The following is a 17951-nucleotide window of genomic DNA, read 5'->3' as shown; positions in this document are numbered from 1 at the left end:
AGCTTATAGATGGAGAATGGAATCACATCTCTAATCTGGGAGTAATGCTTCTAGTCATATGTTACAAAGGAAAAACAACCAAAAATACAAAAAGACACACTGTATAATAGATTTAGCAGAGAAAACTCATTCACACTCTTTCATTGAAAATAAAGCAAATGAGACAGAAATCAAAATGTATACAAAAAAATGGAGAAAACAGACCTCATACACAGACAGCCGGAACTATACAGTACCCTAAGCTATCCGTATCATCACTGGTCTGAAAAAACTCCATACATATATATCATCTATTTTTCATTTTATGTTTTATTCTTTCATATAGATTTCAAAGTCATTTTCTGTTCTCATATGGAATGAGAGGTTAAATCTGCCAAAATATCCAAACAATGGCAACAGCCCAGAGTAAAAGATGATTATAAGTTCATATAAAGAGGTCTAATAAAACGTGATGTAAACAAACAGGGCAAACTTATCTTCAAGCAGCATTTCTTAGACGCTCTTTCATACAGCTCCTTTGTTTTTTCAAAAATGCTGTCTCGTTTGCTTGATTTTCAATGAAAGAGTGTGAATGAGTTTTCTTTTTGTATTTTTGGTTGTTATTGTTATTGTACCCTGATATTATTGGTTTAGTACAAAGGAAAAGCAGCCAGCCACTAAATGCACTTTGCTCAGCTGTTAGTCACAGCCATTTCAGCAAGATCAGTCTGACATCAGTTTATCCCCTATTCTACTACAGCAGGAGGGGAAAACCATGGTCTTCAAGTCCAGTTGGGTTTTCATGATGAACACAATGAATATGCATGCAATTGATTTTCATGAACTGCTTCCATTGTATGCAAATAGATTTCATGAATATTTATTGGGGAAATCTTGAAAACCCAACTGGACTGTGGCCCTTGAGGACCATGGTTGCTCACCCCTGTACTATAGGAAGCAGTTAAATCAACATTATGGCAGCTGTTTTTTGATACAACAGAATTTCATGAATACAGCATTAAAATCTGGTTCAATACTTTGTACAATGCCAATCTCTACTATTGTCAAGCACATTTAAGGAGAATGCGAGGTGTACTGGAGTTCAGGTGAAGCTATAGGTTATTTAGAGTATTTGGCATGCTGCTTATTCTCCAGAACATGTTATGATCTTAATTAAACACACAAATACAAATTATTTTAAGAAATACCATTAGCACCACTATGTTAAAAGTAGGTGGAGAAGTAGCCTAATGGTTAGAGCAACAGGCTGAAAAAAGGAAGACTCAGATTAAAATCTCATGGCAGCTCCTTGTGATCTAGGGCAAGTCACTTAACTTTCATGCCTTGGGGAAGGCAATCGCAAACCACTCTTGTATCATACTAAAAAAAATGAGGAGATAGAGCATGTTCCCTTATTTTGTAGTCATAAGGAGCCAGTTTGACTCTAGAGCACACTGGAACTGGATGTTGAAGTCGAGGTCAACGTGATGTGTTTGGCAAAATCTTAAGTAATTCTATTCTATTTTTCAAGAATATGAAGAAAACCCACAAAATAGATCAGCCAGTACATTTGAAACACTAGTTAAGAGGCTCACAAACTTTTGACATCCTCAACAAACAGCAAAAAATGAAGCTAAAACAACATATTTTATTAGTTTTTTTAAGTTAATATGGATCAATAAAATTTGTCTTTTCAGCTTCCTCTCTTGGTACTTTCTGCATGGGGTTACCTTTCTGCGACTGACCGATGCTCTGTGCTAAATCAAATGAAGTTAACAACTGGCCTACCTTGCTCGCTGCCAGTTGTGTACTTGTCTTTCCCTCTGGTTGTTTCCGTGGAGAATATACAATGTCAGATATATCTTGCGGTACCTAAGGAAGAATATCTAAAGATAAAAGGAAAGAAGAGGACTTCCTGATTGTATAAACATCCAACCCACAATCAAATATAGTACAGAGCAATGATATGGATGTCTCAAAAGTTTTTTTTTAACTAAATAAGGTGCCTAAAACAGGCAAATTTAAATATTTATATCCTCAACGTTATCTACTCCTATAATAATATAAAGATTATAAGAGGTCCTATGATCTGATCACCTATAGTTATGATATGCCTATCTCTTACTGAATATAAATTTCCTGTTTAGAAAAAAAAAAGATAGTGTTTCATATTGATTTCGTATAGGAGTAGATAACATTGAGGATATAAATATTTAAACTTGCCTGTTTTAGGCACCTTATTTAGTTTAAAAAAAAATCCTTTTGAGATATCCATATCAGACACCTAGTTGTTCTATACTGTACCTAAGGAAGAAAGCAAACAGACCTGAAATTTACTATACCAACATCTAAGGAATATTTTTTAAAATATTCAAATCAATTGTGATATACTGCAGGATGTAAAAATACTTGGTCCTCCTTGAACTACTATAATATAATGTAGCATGTATATTCTGTAATTCTTTATATTGTAAGTCGCCTTGAACCTATTTAGGCATAGTGAGACTCAAATACTGGATTAGATTAGAACTATAAAATATAAGTGAAGGCAGGTATGGATCAATTAGCTTATTCTCTCTGCCAAATTGTCTCTCTCTCTCTCATTCTCTACTACTTTGGGTGGTGCATATAGGAAATGATATACAAAGTAATTTAAACAGACAGAAACAGCTCCTGGCCAATTAAATTGCTTGTATGGCGCTATAAAAGGCAAATTCATCAGCACCTTAACTGGCTAGTGTCACTGAAAATATTCTGTTAAATATCAATATTCATCACTAACTGGATAACCACATAAATAAGACCGTATAAAACATGGTCCTATTGTTATGTGCTTCATTATAGCTGGTTAGGTACTAAATGGAGAAATTAGGTCTTAGCTGATCCATTTTTTTCCACTAGTCTAGGGGTGCCAAATCTGGTCCGCAGAGTAATTATATTTGGCCTGCAAGAAAATACCCTTTCTGTTCCTTCCCTCCCTCCATCCCATTGTCCACCATCTCTCTCCCTTTCCTCCGTTATTAGACCCATTATTTCTTCCCCTCCCCCCCCCAGTCCAGCATATGCACATCTCTTTGGACCCTCCCTTCCCTCCCTCCGTGTACTTCTACACCAGGGCCCCCACCCCCCGAATGCCAGCATGTTTCCCCCTTCTTTCTAGCGTCCTCCGGCTTCCCGGTCTCACCTTCAAAGCTAATTGCGGCAGCCTGCAGAGGATCATTGGTGCTGTAGCAATCCAAGCAGGCTGCCGCCGTCCCATATGTCAGAGGAGGGGCAGGACTGCGGCAGAGGGTCAGATTGTGCGTGTGTAACACATGCACATCTGTGCCATTAAAAAACAAACAAAAACAGAAGCCCTAACAGGAGGTTGCTTCTTATGTCACTGCTGTTAGGGCTCTGTGCATGTGTTAACTGCTCACTGAGTGAGTGATTGATTGATCCCGTTTGCATGCAAATGATTTGCATCTCCATGCAAATCATTTGCATGCAAACTTGATAGTGCATCGATCACTGCTGGAGAATCGGCGAACAGTGATCGAGTCGCTATCTTTAGTGCATCTAGCCCTTAGCCCCACATCAGCGGCCCAATTTCTGAACAAGAGTTGCCGCCATGCTGCGACTGCCTAAGATGTGCTCAGGGCCATTGCACGGAGTCCATCATAGATAGTGTCCACCAAGTAGGCCAAGCCAGCCTCTAACTAAACAGAATGGAGCCCTTCTTATGGCCCAGACTTCTAATACCATGTCAGGTATGTTCTCACCACAAACTGCAAATGGTTGCCTGAAGACTCAAGAAGTCCACGTCAAATGCCTGTTTCAATGCATTTAGCCTCTCCCCCTTTCCACAATAATGCGGCAGAGTGAAATCCCCGACAGTCAAGGCCAAGCAGCCTGTTTAGAGTGCTGCCGGCCTGACGCTGCTTCAGTTGAAGGTAGGACTCGCTTGTGGTCAGCGGGGAGGAAGGATGGAGGGTCATCAGGGGTTCGGCTGCACGGTGGGGGTACTCAAGGGTTCTGCTGCACAAGGGATGGGAGGGAGGGAAGGATGGATAGAAGCTGGGAAGGGTTCTGCTGCATAAGGAATGGGAGGGAGAGAAGGATAGAAGCTGGGCAAGACTGCACAAGGGATGGGAGGGAGGGAAGGCTAGAAGCTGGGCAAACTTCTGCTGCACAGGGGGATGGGAGGGAGGAAAGGGAGGAAAGATGCTGCACATGTGGGGGGAGAGAAAGGAAAGAGGAAGAATTGGGATGGAGAGGAAGGGAGAGATGGTCATGTGCATACCCCAAAAATAAGACCTAGTGCCTTTTTTGGGCCCCAAATGAATATAAGACACTGTCTTATTTTCGGGGAAACATGGTAGATGTGTGAAACAGTCTCCCGGAAGAGGTGGTGAAGACAGAGACTGTGAATTCAAGAAAGCCTGGGATAGGCACATGGGATCCCTTGGAGAAAGGAATAAATAATGGTTACTGCAGATGAGCAGACTGGATGGGCCATTTGGCATTTATCTACCATCATGTTTCTATGTGAGAAAAAAGCAGCAAATGTATAAGAAGGCCCTGGAAACAAAGTTGAGAGCACAGATAGAAGGAAGTGCAACCAGAGACTGGGAAAAGATGATTAGAAAAATAAATCACCAGACAAAAAGTTAAGAAAAATGATTTTATTTTTAATTTTCTGATTGAAACACAGTCAAACCTTGGATTGTGAGTAAAGCACAATTACTTACCGTAACAGTTGTTATCCAGGGACAGCAGAAAGCTATTCTCACATATAGATGACATCATCCACGGAGCCCTGATATGGACAGCCTCGCAAGCAGACTTGTTGGAAACTCAGAAGTTTTGAATCTGCTGCACCACGCATGCGCAAGTGCCCTCCGCCCAGCGCAGGGCAAGTCTCCTCAGTTCAGATAGCTAGCAGAGAAGCCAACCAGGGGAGGTGGGTGGGTTGTGAGAATAGCTCTCTATTGTCCATGGATAATAACTGTTATGATAAGTAACTGTGCTTTATCCCAGGACAAGCAGGCAGCCCATTCTCACATATGGGTGACCTCCAAGCTAACCAGAATGGGATAGTGGGAGTGTTGGCAACTTAGGAGAATACATTTTGTAATATTCTCTGGCCAAAATGGCCATCCCATCTAGAGAAAACGTCCAGACAATAATGAGAGATGAAAGAATGAACCGAGGACCAGGTGGCAGTTTTGCAAATTTCCTCAATAGGAGTGGATCTGAGGAAAGCTATTGAAGCTGCCATGGTTCTGACTTTGTGGGCTGTGACTCGATTCTTTAGATGCAGTCCAGCCTGGGCATAGCAGAAAGAGATACAAGCAGCCATCCAGTTGGAGATGGTATGCTTAGAAATTGGATGTCCCAACTTGTTTGGATCGAAGGAGACAAAAGGTTGAGGAGCAGATCTGTGTGATTTGGTGCATTCCAATAGAAGGCCAAAGCACGTTTACAGTCCAGAGTATGATGAGCTGATTCTCCAGGATGAGAATGAGGCCGTAAAAAAAACACTGGAAGTACAAAAGATTGGTTGAGATGAAATTCTGAAACCACTTTAGGTAAGAATTTAGGATGAGTACGGAGGACCACCTTGTCATGATGGGAAACTGTGAAAGGTGGATCAGCAACTAAAGCTTGCAGCTCACTGACTCTTTGAGCAGATGTGAGAGCAATGAGAAACACCACTTTCCAAGTGAGATATTTCAGATGAGCTGTAGACATTGGTTCAAATGAAGGCTTCATTAGCTGAGCAAGAACAACATTGAATATATATTTATTGAATGAATAAAGCACAAGAGAAACAGACAGTGGCCAAGCTGAAAACAACATTGAGATCACAAACCACTGGAGGCGGTTTGAGAGGAGGTTTGACATTGAAAAGTCCTTTCATAAATTTGGAAACCACCGGAAGAGCAGAGAGGGGTTTCCCTTCAATAGGCTGTTGGAAAGCAGCAATTGCACTGAGATGGACTCGAATCGATGTAGACTTGAGGCCAGAGGTAGATAAGTGCAAAAGATAATCCAGAACAGAAGATAAGGAGGAATCTTGAGGCTCCTTGTCATGAGAGATGCACCACGTAGAAAATCTAGTCCATTTTTGGTGGTAGCATTATCTGGTGGCAGGCTATCTAGAAGCCTCTAAAATGTCTCGTACCGGTTGATAAAACTGAAGAGGAGTTATGTTGAAAGGTACCAAGCTGTCAGGTGTAGAGATTGCAGGTTGGGATGAAGTAGAGATCCTTGACTCTGTGTAAGCAAAGACGGAAAAACTGGTAGAAGGTATGGCTCCCTGTTGCTGAGTTGAAGTAGAAGGGAGTACCAAGGATGTCTCGGCCACCGAGGAGCTATCAGAATCATGGTGGCATGATCGTTCTTGAGTTTGACAAGAATCTTGAGAATGAGAGGGAATGGAGGGAATGCATACAAGAAGAGATTCGTCCATTCCAGTAGAAAAGCATCTGCCTCGAGGTGATGAGGAGAATATATCCTGGAGCAGAACTGAGGCAGTTTGTGGTTGTGGGGAGATGCAAAGAGATCTATCTTAGGAGTTCCCCACTGAGAAAAAATTGATGAAGAGGCTAAGAATTGAGTGTCCATTCGTGAGGTTGCAGAAGACTACTCAATTTGTCCGCCAAACTGTTTTTCTCCCCTTGAATGTAGACAGCTTTCAGGAAGGTGTTGTGAAAGATTGCCCAATCCCAAACCTTCAGAGCTTCTTGGCAAAGAGGGAGAGATCCCGTTCCTCCCTGCTTGTTGACATAGTACATGACAACTTGGTTGTCTGTCCGAATGAGGACTACCTGGTTGTGAAGAAGATGTTGAAAAGCTTTGAGAGCATTGAAGATCACTCTGTGTTCCAACAGATTGATGCAACACTGACGATCTGTGCTGGACCAGTAGCCTTGAGTACGGAGACTGTCGAGGTGAGTCCCCCAAGCGCAGGTCGAGAAATCTGTCATGAGGACCTTCTGATGAGGTGGTGTTTGAAACAGTAAACCTCTGGAGAGATTGGAAGAAAGCATCCACCGAAGGAGTGATTATAATGTGTCGAGAGAGTGGTTCGCAAGCCTGCGTCCACTGAAATGCCAGGGTCCATTGAGGAATTCTGAGGTGAAGTCTGGCAAAAGGAGTCATGTGAACTGTGGAGGTCATGTAACCTAGTAGTACCATCATGTGTCTTGCTGAGAGTGAAGAGCGGGAAGATACTTTGTAACAGAGCTGAAGAAGAGCATCCAGACTTTGTTGAGGAAGGAATACTCTGAGTTGGATAGTGTCCAGAAAAGCCCTGATGAACTGTAGATTCTGAGAGGGCTGAAGTTGGGATTTGGGAAAGTTGATTTCAAATCCCAAGCTTTGTAGGAACCACGTTGTCCGTTGGGTCGCTACAATAACCCCCTGAGATGTTGAATCTTTGATGAGCCAGTCGTCTAGGTAGGGAAACACCTGAAGACCATGGTTCCTTAGAGCTGCTGCTACCACCACTAGGCACTTAGTGAACACTCTGGGAGATGATGCCAGACCGAAGGGTAGCACTCTGTATTGATAATGCAGATTCCCCACCCGAAATCTGAGGTAATGATGGGAGGCCGGATGAATGGGAATGTGAGTGTAAGCCTCCTTGAGATGTAGAGAACATAACCAATCGTTCTGATCTAGAAGGGGATAGAGGGATGCCAGGGACAGCATGCAAAATTTTTCTTTGACTAAAAATTTGTTGAGGATTCCACAAGGAGGGATTGGTGAGATAGTTGTGAATTCTCAAAACCCTTGCAATGTAGAGTTCTAAACCTTGATTCCAGTTTGCCTGGAACAGCAGGTATAGCATAAGAAGTCTCCAGATTTCGTTTGAAAGTTTGAGACAGAAAACTTTTAAGAGGGAGTCTGAGTGACTCTGCAGGAGGTTGAGGCAGATGCATTTCTTCTAAATATTCCTTAGAATATTTCGAACCAACGTCAAACTTAAGATCCAGATCGTCAGCCATTTGGCAAAGGAAGGAGGAAAAGGGCAATTGATCCGCCAGAGCATGGCCTCGAGAAGGACTCGATGACCTCGAGGCACATCGAGTGGAGAACGAAGGCGAAGCCTCTCTGGAGTATTGGTAACCCAAGGAATAGACAGACTTGGAGGAGGCATTGGAAGCAGTTGAATCCTCGGGGGTCTGCAATTGGTGACCTCAATTGAGGAGTTGGAGGCCTCAAAGAGCTGGAAGGCCTGGAGTGAGGCCTGGACAAAGAAGGCTGTTCTCTGGAAGAGAACCTCGATCAATGACGAGAGTGCCTGGAAGGAGGTCTCGGGTAAGATCGAGGAGACTTCGCCCTATGCCTGGAAAGGGGCAGTGCCGCTCATGAATGAATAGGGCTAGAAGCTGTAGATCGAAACCCCATAGACTCAGTGGTTTGGATTGAGGAATCTCGAAGCACTCCCAAAGACTCGGCTCCTTGTATGGAGTGTGAGGATTCCTGTCGAGACACCCGCAAAGACTTGACTCCTTGCACAGAGTGTGTAGATTCCAGACCAGACACTCGCAAAGACTCGACTCCTTGCATAGTGTGTGTAGAGTCAGCTCGAGGCACAGGCAGGGACTTGACCTCTTGTATAGAGTGTGTATACTCAGCTCGAGGTACAGGCAGGGACTCAACCTTGCGGAAGACTGCTAATTGCCCAGGCTGGACTGCAGGAAGCAGAGTCGAGGCAGGATCAGGGTTTAACTGTGTTCTGCATGTATGCTCAAAGCCAGGTGTTCTGGTAGCAATGAATGTTGAGAAGCGTTATTGGTGTCATGACTCAAAGTAGGAACATATTTGTCAGCTTTCCTTCACCTTTTTTAGACCCAAAACGGCCTTCGCTTAAAAATTTAAGAAGACCACTGTTCTAGAAGATCATGGTCTGCTGTCAGGTAGAGATTTTGGCCAACAATCTTCCATGCTGGTCATGAAATAATCCAGTCTCTTTCTGAACATTTGTCCCTTAAAAGGAAGTCTGATGAGGGTAGCCCTGGGAGGTGGAATCTCCCGCCCATTGCCTGACCTAGAAAATTCTGCAGGCTGAGATCGAATAAGCCAAAACTTTGCTCATGACTTTGGTGATGGCAGAGAGCATCGGTTACATAATCCACTCCAGCTAATAGGAACTGGGGTAAAGGATTACCCTCCGCCAGCTCAAGCCCCTGCAACCTGGTATGACAGGCATATGTCACAAAGGAAACAGCTGCAGCTGATTTGATTCCCAAGTCTAGCACTTCGAATTGTCTTTTACGAATTGCATCTACTCTGTGATCCTGCATATCCTTTAATACACCTCCCTCACTTGGTAGGGACGTGCGTTTGGTTACCAGTGCTATCAAAGAATCTACCTTCAGCTGAGTGAATAGCTGCTGGCATTCCTGTGCCATCGGACACAGCTAAACCATTGTCTAGGCTACAATAAGGGACCCTTCAGGATTCTCAATGCTCCATGACCAATACACTGATATTAGGATGCCATGAAAATGAAGAAGACTGGGCTTTCACTCCACTCATTATAGAGCAGGGAGCAGAGGGGCCCTGCTGAGAGTCCAAGTTTAACTCCGGTAAAGAGTCAGCGATAAGCTCTAACAGAGTCGAGGGTCTGAGCAGCAGGAAGACCATGGGGTCATCCCCCTTGATAGAGGGCCATTACATCTACCAATCACCAAGGGTGCCAGATAACTGAGAGTTTACTGTATTCCAGAGATTGGGACGGGACCAATTGGCTCTTTCAAACTTTACTATCCAACCCAGGTTCTCCAGAACTTGGACTACTTGAGTCACTGCATGTTCTCTTCTGAGAATGAAGGAACCCTGATCAGCCAGTCATCCAAGTATGGATGCACTTGCAAACCTGTTCTACAGAGATACACAGCTACCAATACCATCCCCTTGGTGAACATAAGTGCGCTGTCTCCAGACCAAAGGGGAATGCTGAGAATTAGTACTGATTCTCCAGGACATGACTCTCAGGAACTTCCTGTTCTCTGGAAAGATGGGAATATGAAGAAGGCCTCCATCAAATTTAGGGAAGCCAGAAATTCCCTAGGCACAACTGCTGCGATGACTGGCCACATTGGTTCCATTCAAAAATATAGAACTTTCAGTGTTGCATTGAAGTGGGTCTCCATTCCTCTGAGCCTTTCTTAGGCACTATGAAGTATATGGAGTATCTGCCCAATTCAGACTCCTCGGGCGGCACTATGGCCTGAATTTTCACCAGTCTTCGGACTGTGGTTGAGCTCCTGCTTGCCTTCTCTGGGCGCACCACCTGAGAGTCCACAAACCAGACTGCTAAGGGATAGGCGAATTCGAGATTGTAACCGCTCTGAATGAGCTCCAGCATCCAACGGCCTGACGAGATCTGTGCCTAGGCGTCAGAGTCTTCCAATCTTCAGGGAAGCAGCTCCAGACCTGTCACCATTGTGATTTCTTGAAGGCTGAAGCGGGACAACTGGAGGCTTGGCTCTGCCTAGGTCCTGAAAATCTCTGTAGAGCCCTGACAGGATTTCTGAGATGATGTTCCTCCTGAGTACTGCCAAAAGAATCTTGAGCCACAAAAATTAGACTGCACGGAGCCTCTTGAGGTTCGGGAGCTGCTGTCAGGTAAAGACTTCAGCCGGCAATCTGCTACACTGGCCATAATATCATCTAGCCCCTTCCTGAATAACATTTGTCCCTTGAAAGGAAGTCTACTGAGGTGGAATCTCCTGCCCATTGTCCGATTCAGAGCAGGCTGAGATAGAATAAATCGAGATGTTGCTCATGACACTGATGTTGTCATAGAAAGCATCGGCCACATAATCCACCCCTGTTACTAAAAGGTGGGGCAAAGGCTCATCCTGCTCCAGTGTAAGCCCACGCAACCTGGAATGACAGGCTCTTACCAGAAAAGAGGCTGCTGCAGCTGCTTTAATTCCTAAGGCCAGTGCTTCAAATTGTCTTTTAAGGATCACATTCACTCTGTGATCCTGTATATCCTTTAATACCACACCTCCCTCACTTGGCAGGGAAGAGCATTTAGGTACCTATGCTAACGCATCCAACAGGCTGAGCAAACATCCGCTGATATATCTGTGCCAAGATACTGCTTAGATAACCTTGATAGGCGGTATATAAATACCTAATAAAATAAAAATATATATAATACAGCCTATCTTTAATGAGTCTTCAGGAGCATCTCCAATGCTGAAATCTTTGGGCTGCCAGTCAGACCAAAATCTGACTGATCCTCGACCACCTCGAACCCACACATGCAAAAGGTGGGAGGTAAAATGCAGCCGGCAGTTTGAAGAGCCCTACTGAGCCCCCTGCAGGTGCATAATAGCCTGCATTCAAGCCCCTGTGACCCAGTATGCGAGCAAAGCTCGCATGAGGGACACATTGTGAATGCACAGTATTACAAGTCATTTCTGCAGTACCACCTTCATCGTGCAGTACAGGAGAAACGTCCAAAACTGTTGCATGGCGCCATAATCCTACATGATAACATTACAGCTCATATAGAAGACAATTGCTCAAAGCATTGGGGATGGGAGCCTACTTTGAAGTTAAACATACTCTCAAGCCTATTGTGTGCATGGTTTAGTGAAACAGCCAACATTTATTACTTGTTTGTTAATAAAACAATGATTTCAAAATGTCATGTTTTTTATTTCTCCCCTACCAGAGACTACTGCACTCATCTTTGTGGTGCAGTGATTAGAGCTACAAACTAGAGAATGGCACGGTAATTCATTCCCGCGGGTAGCTACAATAAAACCACAGAAATGGATACAATCTGTTCACCGCCAGCACAGGAACAAAGCTTTTCACTGCTCCACAGACCAGTAAAAGACTGTTCCTGTGGGGAACCCCACCCACCACAGCTCCCCGATATCCCATCCCTCCCCCCATCGCCAGGCCTTCCCCTTGTGGGTTCGGTGGCTTCAGGCCCTACTCCTCCTCACTTGTGGGTCCAGCAGCTCCAGTCTGATCTCCCTCGCTCATGGGTCCGGCGGCTCCAGCCGCTGGCACATACCTTGCATTGCAAGCCGATCTCTATACAGGCCTGCTCGACAGTGCTCATGACCTTCCCTCAGCTGGGCTCCTCCTTATGATGCAACTTCCTTTTTTTGCAAAGACAGGCAGTTATGAGCACCATGGAGCAAGCCTGTGTAGAGATCAGCTCGCTCTGCAACATGTGTGCAAGCGGCAGGGAAGCCATCTGGTCCCGCCTGGCCCACGAGCGATGGGGGGAGCTGGAGCTATCGGTCCTAATGAAAAGAGAGAGCAATGTAAGGCAAAGTGGAAGGAATTTGCCTAGGAGGGGGGTTGGGGCTGGACGAAAGGGCACAGGAAGGGAGCTGGAGCTGAATGGGAGAGAGAGGTGCTTGACTTATGGAGAAGTTGACTGGTGCTGAAGGGAAAGATACCAGACCTGCAGGAGGGGAGCTGAAGGGAAGGGAGAGAGGTGCTGGATATGTTGGGGAAGGGGCTGAAGGGAAGAGAAGGAAAAAAGAGAAGCGATTGAAATACTGAACACATCAGAAAGAGAGAGAGACATGGAGATTAGAGAATGACACGGGGAAAAAATCTGTCCCTGTCACTCCCCCGTCCCCGGCCCACCGTCCACTTCACCGCCCCGTCACCTCCATTTCCTTCACCACCCCGTCACCGTCACCACCATCCCTTTCACCGCCCCGTCACCGTCACTGCCATCCCATTCACCGCCCCGTCACCGTCCCCGCAGCCTCAGTACTGCAATATAGCACAGTTACTTACCGTAACAGGTGTTATCCAGGGACAGCAGGCATATATTCTCACATGTGGGTGACGTCATCTACGGAGCCCCAGCGCGGACAGCTTTTCAAGCAAACTTGATTGAAGTTTCAAGTTTGCTACACTGCACCACGCATGTGCATGCCTTCTTGCCCACTAGAGGGCGCATCCCCACCTCGTGGTCCTCAGTTCCAGCAAAGAAGCCATCCCCGGGGAGGAGGGCAGGTTGTGAGAATATATGCCTGCTGTCCCTGGATAACACCTGTTACGGTAAGTAACTGTGCTTTATCCCAGGACAAGCAGGCATGATATTCTCACATGTGGGTGATCTCCAAGCCAACCAAAAAAGGGCAGGTGGGAGGATGGCAATTTAGGAAAACAGGTTACGTAACACCGACTGGCCAAACCGGCCGTCGCTTCTGGACAAAGTGTCCAGACAGTAGTGGGAGGTGAACGTATGAACCGAAGACCAAGTGGCAGCTTTACATATGTCCTCCACAGGAGTAGACCGGAGGAAAGCAACTGAAGCTGCCATAGCCCGGACCTTATGCCCCGTGACTCGACCATGGAGCGTGAGACCAGCCTGAGCATAGCAAGAAGAAATTCAAGCGGCCAACCAGTTGGACAAGGTGTGCTTGGAAACAGAGTGTCCCAACCGATTAGGATCAAAGGACAAAAACAATTGAGGAACCTTCCGATGAGACTTGGTACGTTGGAGATAAAAAGCCAACGCCCTCTTACAGTCAAGCGTGTGAAGCGCCGCCTCACCAGGATGTGAGTGGGGCTTCGGGAAGAACACCGGAAGAACAATGGACTGATTGAGGTGGAAATCAGACACAACCTTAGGCAAAAATTTAGGATGGGTGCGAAGAACCACCTTGTCATGATGAAACACAGTAAAAGGTGGATCCGCAACTAAAGCCTGCAGCTCACTAATCCGAGGAGCGGACGTGAGCGCAAGCAAAAAGACCACCTTCCAAGTGAGAAACTTAAGATGAGATTTGTCGATAGGCTCAAAAGGAGGCTTCATCAGTTGAGATAAGACCACATTAAGATCCCAAACTACAGGAGGAGGTTTCAGAGGAGGGTGAACATTCACGAGACCCCTCATGAAACGAGTTACCAGAGGATGAAGAGAAAGAGACCGACCCTCGAGATGCCGATGGAACGCCGCAATGGCACTGAGATGCACCCGAATGGAAGTCGTTTTCAGCCCAGACTGAGACAGATGCAACAAATATTCCAGCACCGAAGACACTGGAACCGAACTCGGTTCCAGATGGTTCGAGGAGCACCAGGATGAAAATCTGGTCCACTTCTGGGAATAACAAAGCCTAGTCGAGACCTTGCGCGAGGCTTTCAAAATCTCCCTCACCGACTGAGAAACAGGAACCGAAGTCAAGGGGAGAGGAACCAAGCGGTCAGATGTAAAGACTGAAGATTGGGATGTAACAGCGAACCCCGACTCTGAGACAGCAGAGAGGGAAAAACAGGTAGAAGCAGAGGTTCCCTTACACTGAGTTGAAGGAGCAGGGAGAACCAGTGCTGTCTGGGCCAACGAGGCGCAATGAGAATCATCGTGGCCCTGGTCAATTTGAGATGTACCAACGTTCTCAAGATCAGAGGAAAAGGAGGGAACGCATAAAGGAACCTCCCCCCCCAGTCGAGAAGGAAGGCATCGGCCTCGAGACGGTCCCGGGAGTACATCCGAGAACAATAGAGGGGCAGTTTGTGAGTCTCCGGGGAGGCAAACAGATCCACCTGAGGAGTCCCCCAGCGGTCGAAGACCTCGCGCAGAACCCGGGAGTTCAGCGACCACTCGTGCGGCTGGAGAAGACGACTGAGTTTGTCTGCCAGACAGTTCCTCTCTCCCTGAATGTAAACCGCACGCAGGAATATGTTCTGGGAGACTGCCCATTCCCAAAGGCGCAGGGCTTCCCGGCACAGAGACCAAGAGCCCGTTCCGCCCTGTTTGTTCACATAATACATTGCCACCTGGTTGTCCGTCCGCACGAGGACAACCTGATCGTGTAGTAAGTGGCAGAACGCTCGAGCCGCCAGAAAAATGGCCCGAAGCTCCAACACATTGATGTGACAAAGACGGTCCTCTGCCGACCATAGACCCTGAGTCCGCAGACCGTCGAGATGAGCCCCCCACGCGTACTCCGAGGAGTCCGTGGTCAGGACCTTGCGATGCGGAGGAACGTGACGAAAACTGAAACAAAAGAAGAAAGAAAAGCAAATTAAGCACAGCGACCGTGAAAGAACACACAGCCGCGGTGTCAGAAGGCTAAATTCGAAGAGCACAAATTCCACAGGGCTTCTGGCTCCGCGGAAAAAACTGAACTGAGGACCACGAGGTGGGATGCGCCCTCTAGTGGGCAAGAAGGCATGCACATGCGTGGTGCAGTGTAGCAAACTTGAAACTTCAATCAAGTTTGCTTGAAAAGCTGTTCGCGCTGGGGCTCCGTAGATGACGTCACCCACATGTGAGAATATCATGCCTGCTTGTCCTGGGATAATTAGCTTATTCCTTCCTTATAAATCAGGCACTACTCCTGCTGAACTAGAGAAAGAGATGTTCAGCTGGCAGGGCTTTGTTTATAAATTTTTATCAACACAACTAATATACTACTTTATCTTAAAGCAACAAAAAGAAAAAGAAAATAGAATTTTTTTTCTACCTTTGTTGTCTGGTTTCTGCTTTCCTCATCTTCTCATTCAATTCCTTCCATCCACTGTGTGTCTTCTCTCTGCGTCTTCCATTTGCTCTGTTACTGTGCCTCTCCTCTGGCACCCATCTTCTTCCCTCTGCTCCACCATAGTCTGGCATCTGTCTTCCCTTCCAGTGTCTTCTCCCCACTCTGTCTTCCACATTTCCCTTCAGGGTCTGTTCCTCTCCACCCTCCTTCAATGTCTGTTCTATTCCTTTCCACCATCACCCTTCCCTCCCTCCTTCACCATCTGTTCCTTTCTACCACCCTTCAGCTCCTCTCGTGCAGCCTATCTATCTACCTCCCTCCCTCTTACTTTCATAGCATGTTACAATGTAATTTGTGCAAGCCGCTGGACCATATACTTCCAATGTAAGAGAACAAATTTAAAATATAAAAAATAGTTAAGAAACCAGAAAGTCTCAATTGCATGAGTATTCAATATTTGGTGGAAGCTCTTTTTTTTTTTTTTTTTTTTTTTAATACAGCAGTAAGCGGAGTCATTTGGGATGTGTCTACCAATTTTGTCCACTGGGAATAGTGTATGTAGCTTTTAATTGGCTGGGATCATCCTATTGACACAGATTTTCTATTGGTTCAGGTCTGGACTTTGCACCACTCAAGGACATGAGTTGCTTGCAGTGCAGCTCATATTGTGGCTTTGCTTTGTGCTTAGGATCATTGTCCTTTTAAAACATAAGAATAGCCATTCTAGGTCAGACCAACGGTCCATCTAGCCCAGTAGTCTGTTTCCACCATAAGTGCCTGGCCAGAAACCCAATCTATCCAAAGATAAAAGGAAAAAAAAGGAGGGCTTCTTAATTGTATAGTCATCCTACCTAAATAAAGATATAGTCTAGAGTAAATGGGGTATATAATGGATGTTTTGAAATCTTGAAAAAAAGATATATATATATTCATGTAGAAGACACCTGGCAGGGTTAATCAATCAATTTTCTTCTTTTTTTTTTCTAAACAGATTTATTTGTAGAAACATTCCATGTTACTGATCCCAGCCAAGCAGTGGCTTTATCTATGTGATTCATCCCATTCTCAGGTCTGTGGCAGACTGGAACAGTTGTCCTCTAGGATTTGCCTGTACTTTATATCATCCAGATTTCCCAAGCCACCTTATCGTTGCTACTGCAAAGCATCTGAATGCCACCATCATGCTTTACTTCAGGATGATGGGCTGTGTTCCACGCTACACCTATTTTAGCACTGAGACTAAAAAGATAGACTTTGGTCTTATTTGACCACAAAAAGTTCTATATGTGCGGTCCAGCAGCCCCCTCCCACCCGATTGCAGCGTTCAGTCAATTCCCTCCCTCCATCTCACCTTATTTGCCGAGTTTGTCGGCTTTCTTTTTTGCCCAGCCGCACGCGTTCAAAAAACCGCACACGCGCTGCTCTGTTGTTCAATCTTCTCCTCTGACGCAACCAGAAAGAGGAAGTTGCAGCAGAGAAGATTGAATAACTTGAGCAGCCGCGCATGCGCGGCTCTTTGAAAGTGTGCGGCTGGGCGAAAAAGAAAGCCGGCAAACTCTGTCTGCATCTAAGGTAAAGTGGAGGAGGGAGATGGCGGAACGCTATGATCGGGAGGGTGGGGGCTGCTGGACCGCGCGATCCTTCATTGCCTCACTGCGGAGACAAGTCCATTCACCGCTTCACGGGGCGGTGAATGGCCTTGTCCCCACCCCGCAGCAACCACCATTTTTTCTTTCCCCGTTTCGGCGGGTTACCTGCGGCTACTCGCGGCTAGCCACGGGTAACAATCACTGTGTCATTCTCTAATGGAGATATCAGAAACAAAGGGGAAATAATGGGTATGGAGAGGAGAATAGGGACAGGGACACAAAGGGAGATGCTGCATGGGAATGGTACATGGACAGAGAGGGGCAATGCCAGATATGAGAGGGGGGTATATGGACACAGAGGGAAGTGCTAGATGTGGGAGAGAATAGGAGCACAGAAGAGAGATGAGTATTGCAGGATGCAGTGATGATAAATACAGGGAGATGAGCACAGGGGAGATGCTGGATGGGGAGGTATAAGGGACACAGAAAAGGGAAAGATAGGTATACAAAGATGGAAGATGGATGGCGAATACAGAGAAGAAATGTCAAATGAACAGGAGACCCTGGCAAGCGAGTTAAGAGATGACAGAAACCAGAGCCTGGGACCAATATTGTCTGAAAAATAAAATGACCAGACAACAAAAGGTAGAACAATAATTTTATTTTCTATTTTGTGATTAGAATATATGACAACTGAAATGTTTATTCTGCTGGTGCTGGTGTTAGATATGGATAGGGCCCAGGGCAAAAATTTGGGAGGCGACTCCAAAGCCCACTACTAGCCCGTGCCATCTTCAGCTTCCATCAGGCTTAGGGCTTTCTCTAGCCAGGGGGCAGCTGCCCTAATTGCACTCCTTGGTTTAACACCATCCCTGGCATGTGTGATCTTTATATTTTGCACAGT

At 45.8% G+C, this 17951-nt stretch overlaps 1 protein-coding gene across 7 annotated transcripts in view; it reads right to left on the bottom strand.

The window, feature by feature from the left end:
- CEP43 (centrosomal protein 43) overlaps positions 1-17951 on the bottom strand; it is a 180306-nt gene that overhangs the window by 113674 nt on the left and 48681 nt on the right. For all 7 annotated transcript variants that reach the window (XM_033944335.1, XM_033944329.1, XM_033944334.1 and 4 more), the window contains exon 7: positions 1768-1851. In XM_033944335.1, coding sequence (XP_033800226.1) covers positions 1768-1851 — 84 coding nt within the window. The remainder of the gene's footprint in view (positions 1-1767; positions 1852-17951) is intronic.

This window comes from Geotrypetes seraphini, chromosome 5 (assembly GCF_902459505.1).
Source record: "Geotrypetes seraphini chromosome 5, aGeoSer1.1, whole genome shotgun sequence".
In the NCBI taxonomy this organism is placed as follows: domain Eukaryota; kingdom Metazoa; phylum Chordata; class Amphibia; order Gymnophiona; family Dermophiidae; genus Geotrypetes; species Geotrypetes seraphini.
This window is presented reverse-complemented; position numbering and strand designations above follow the sequence as displayed.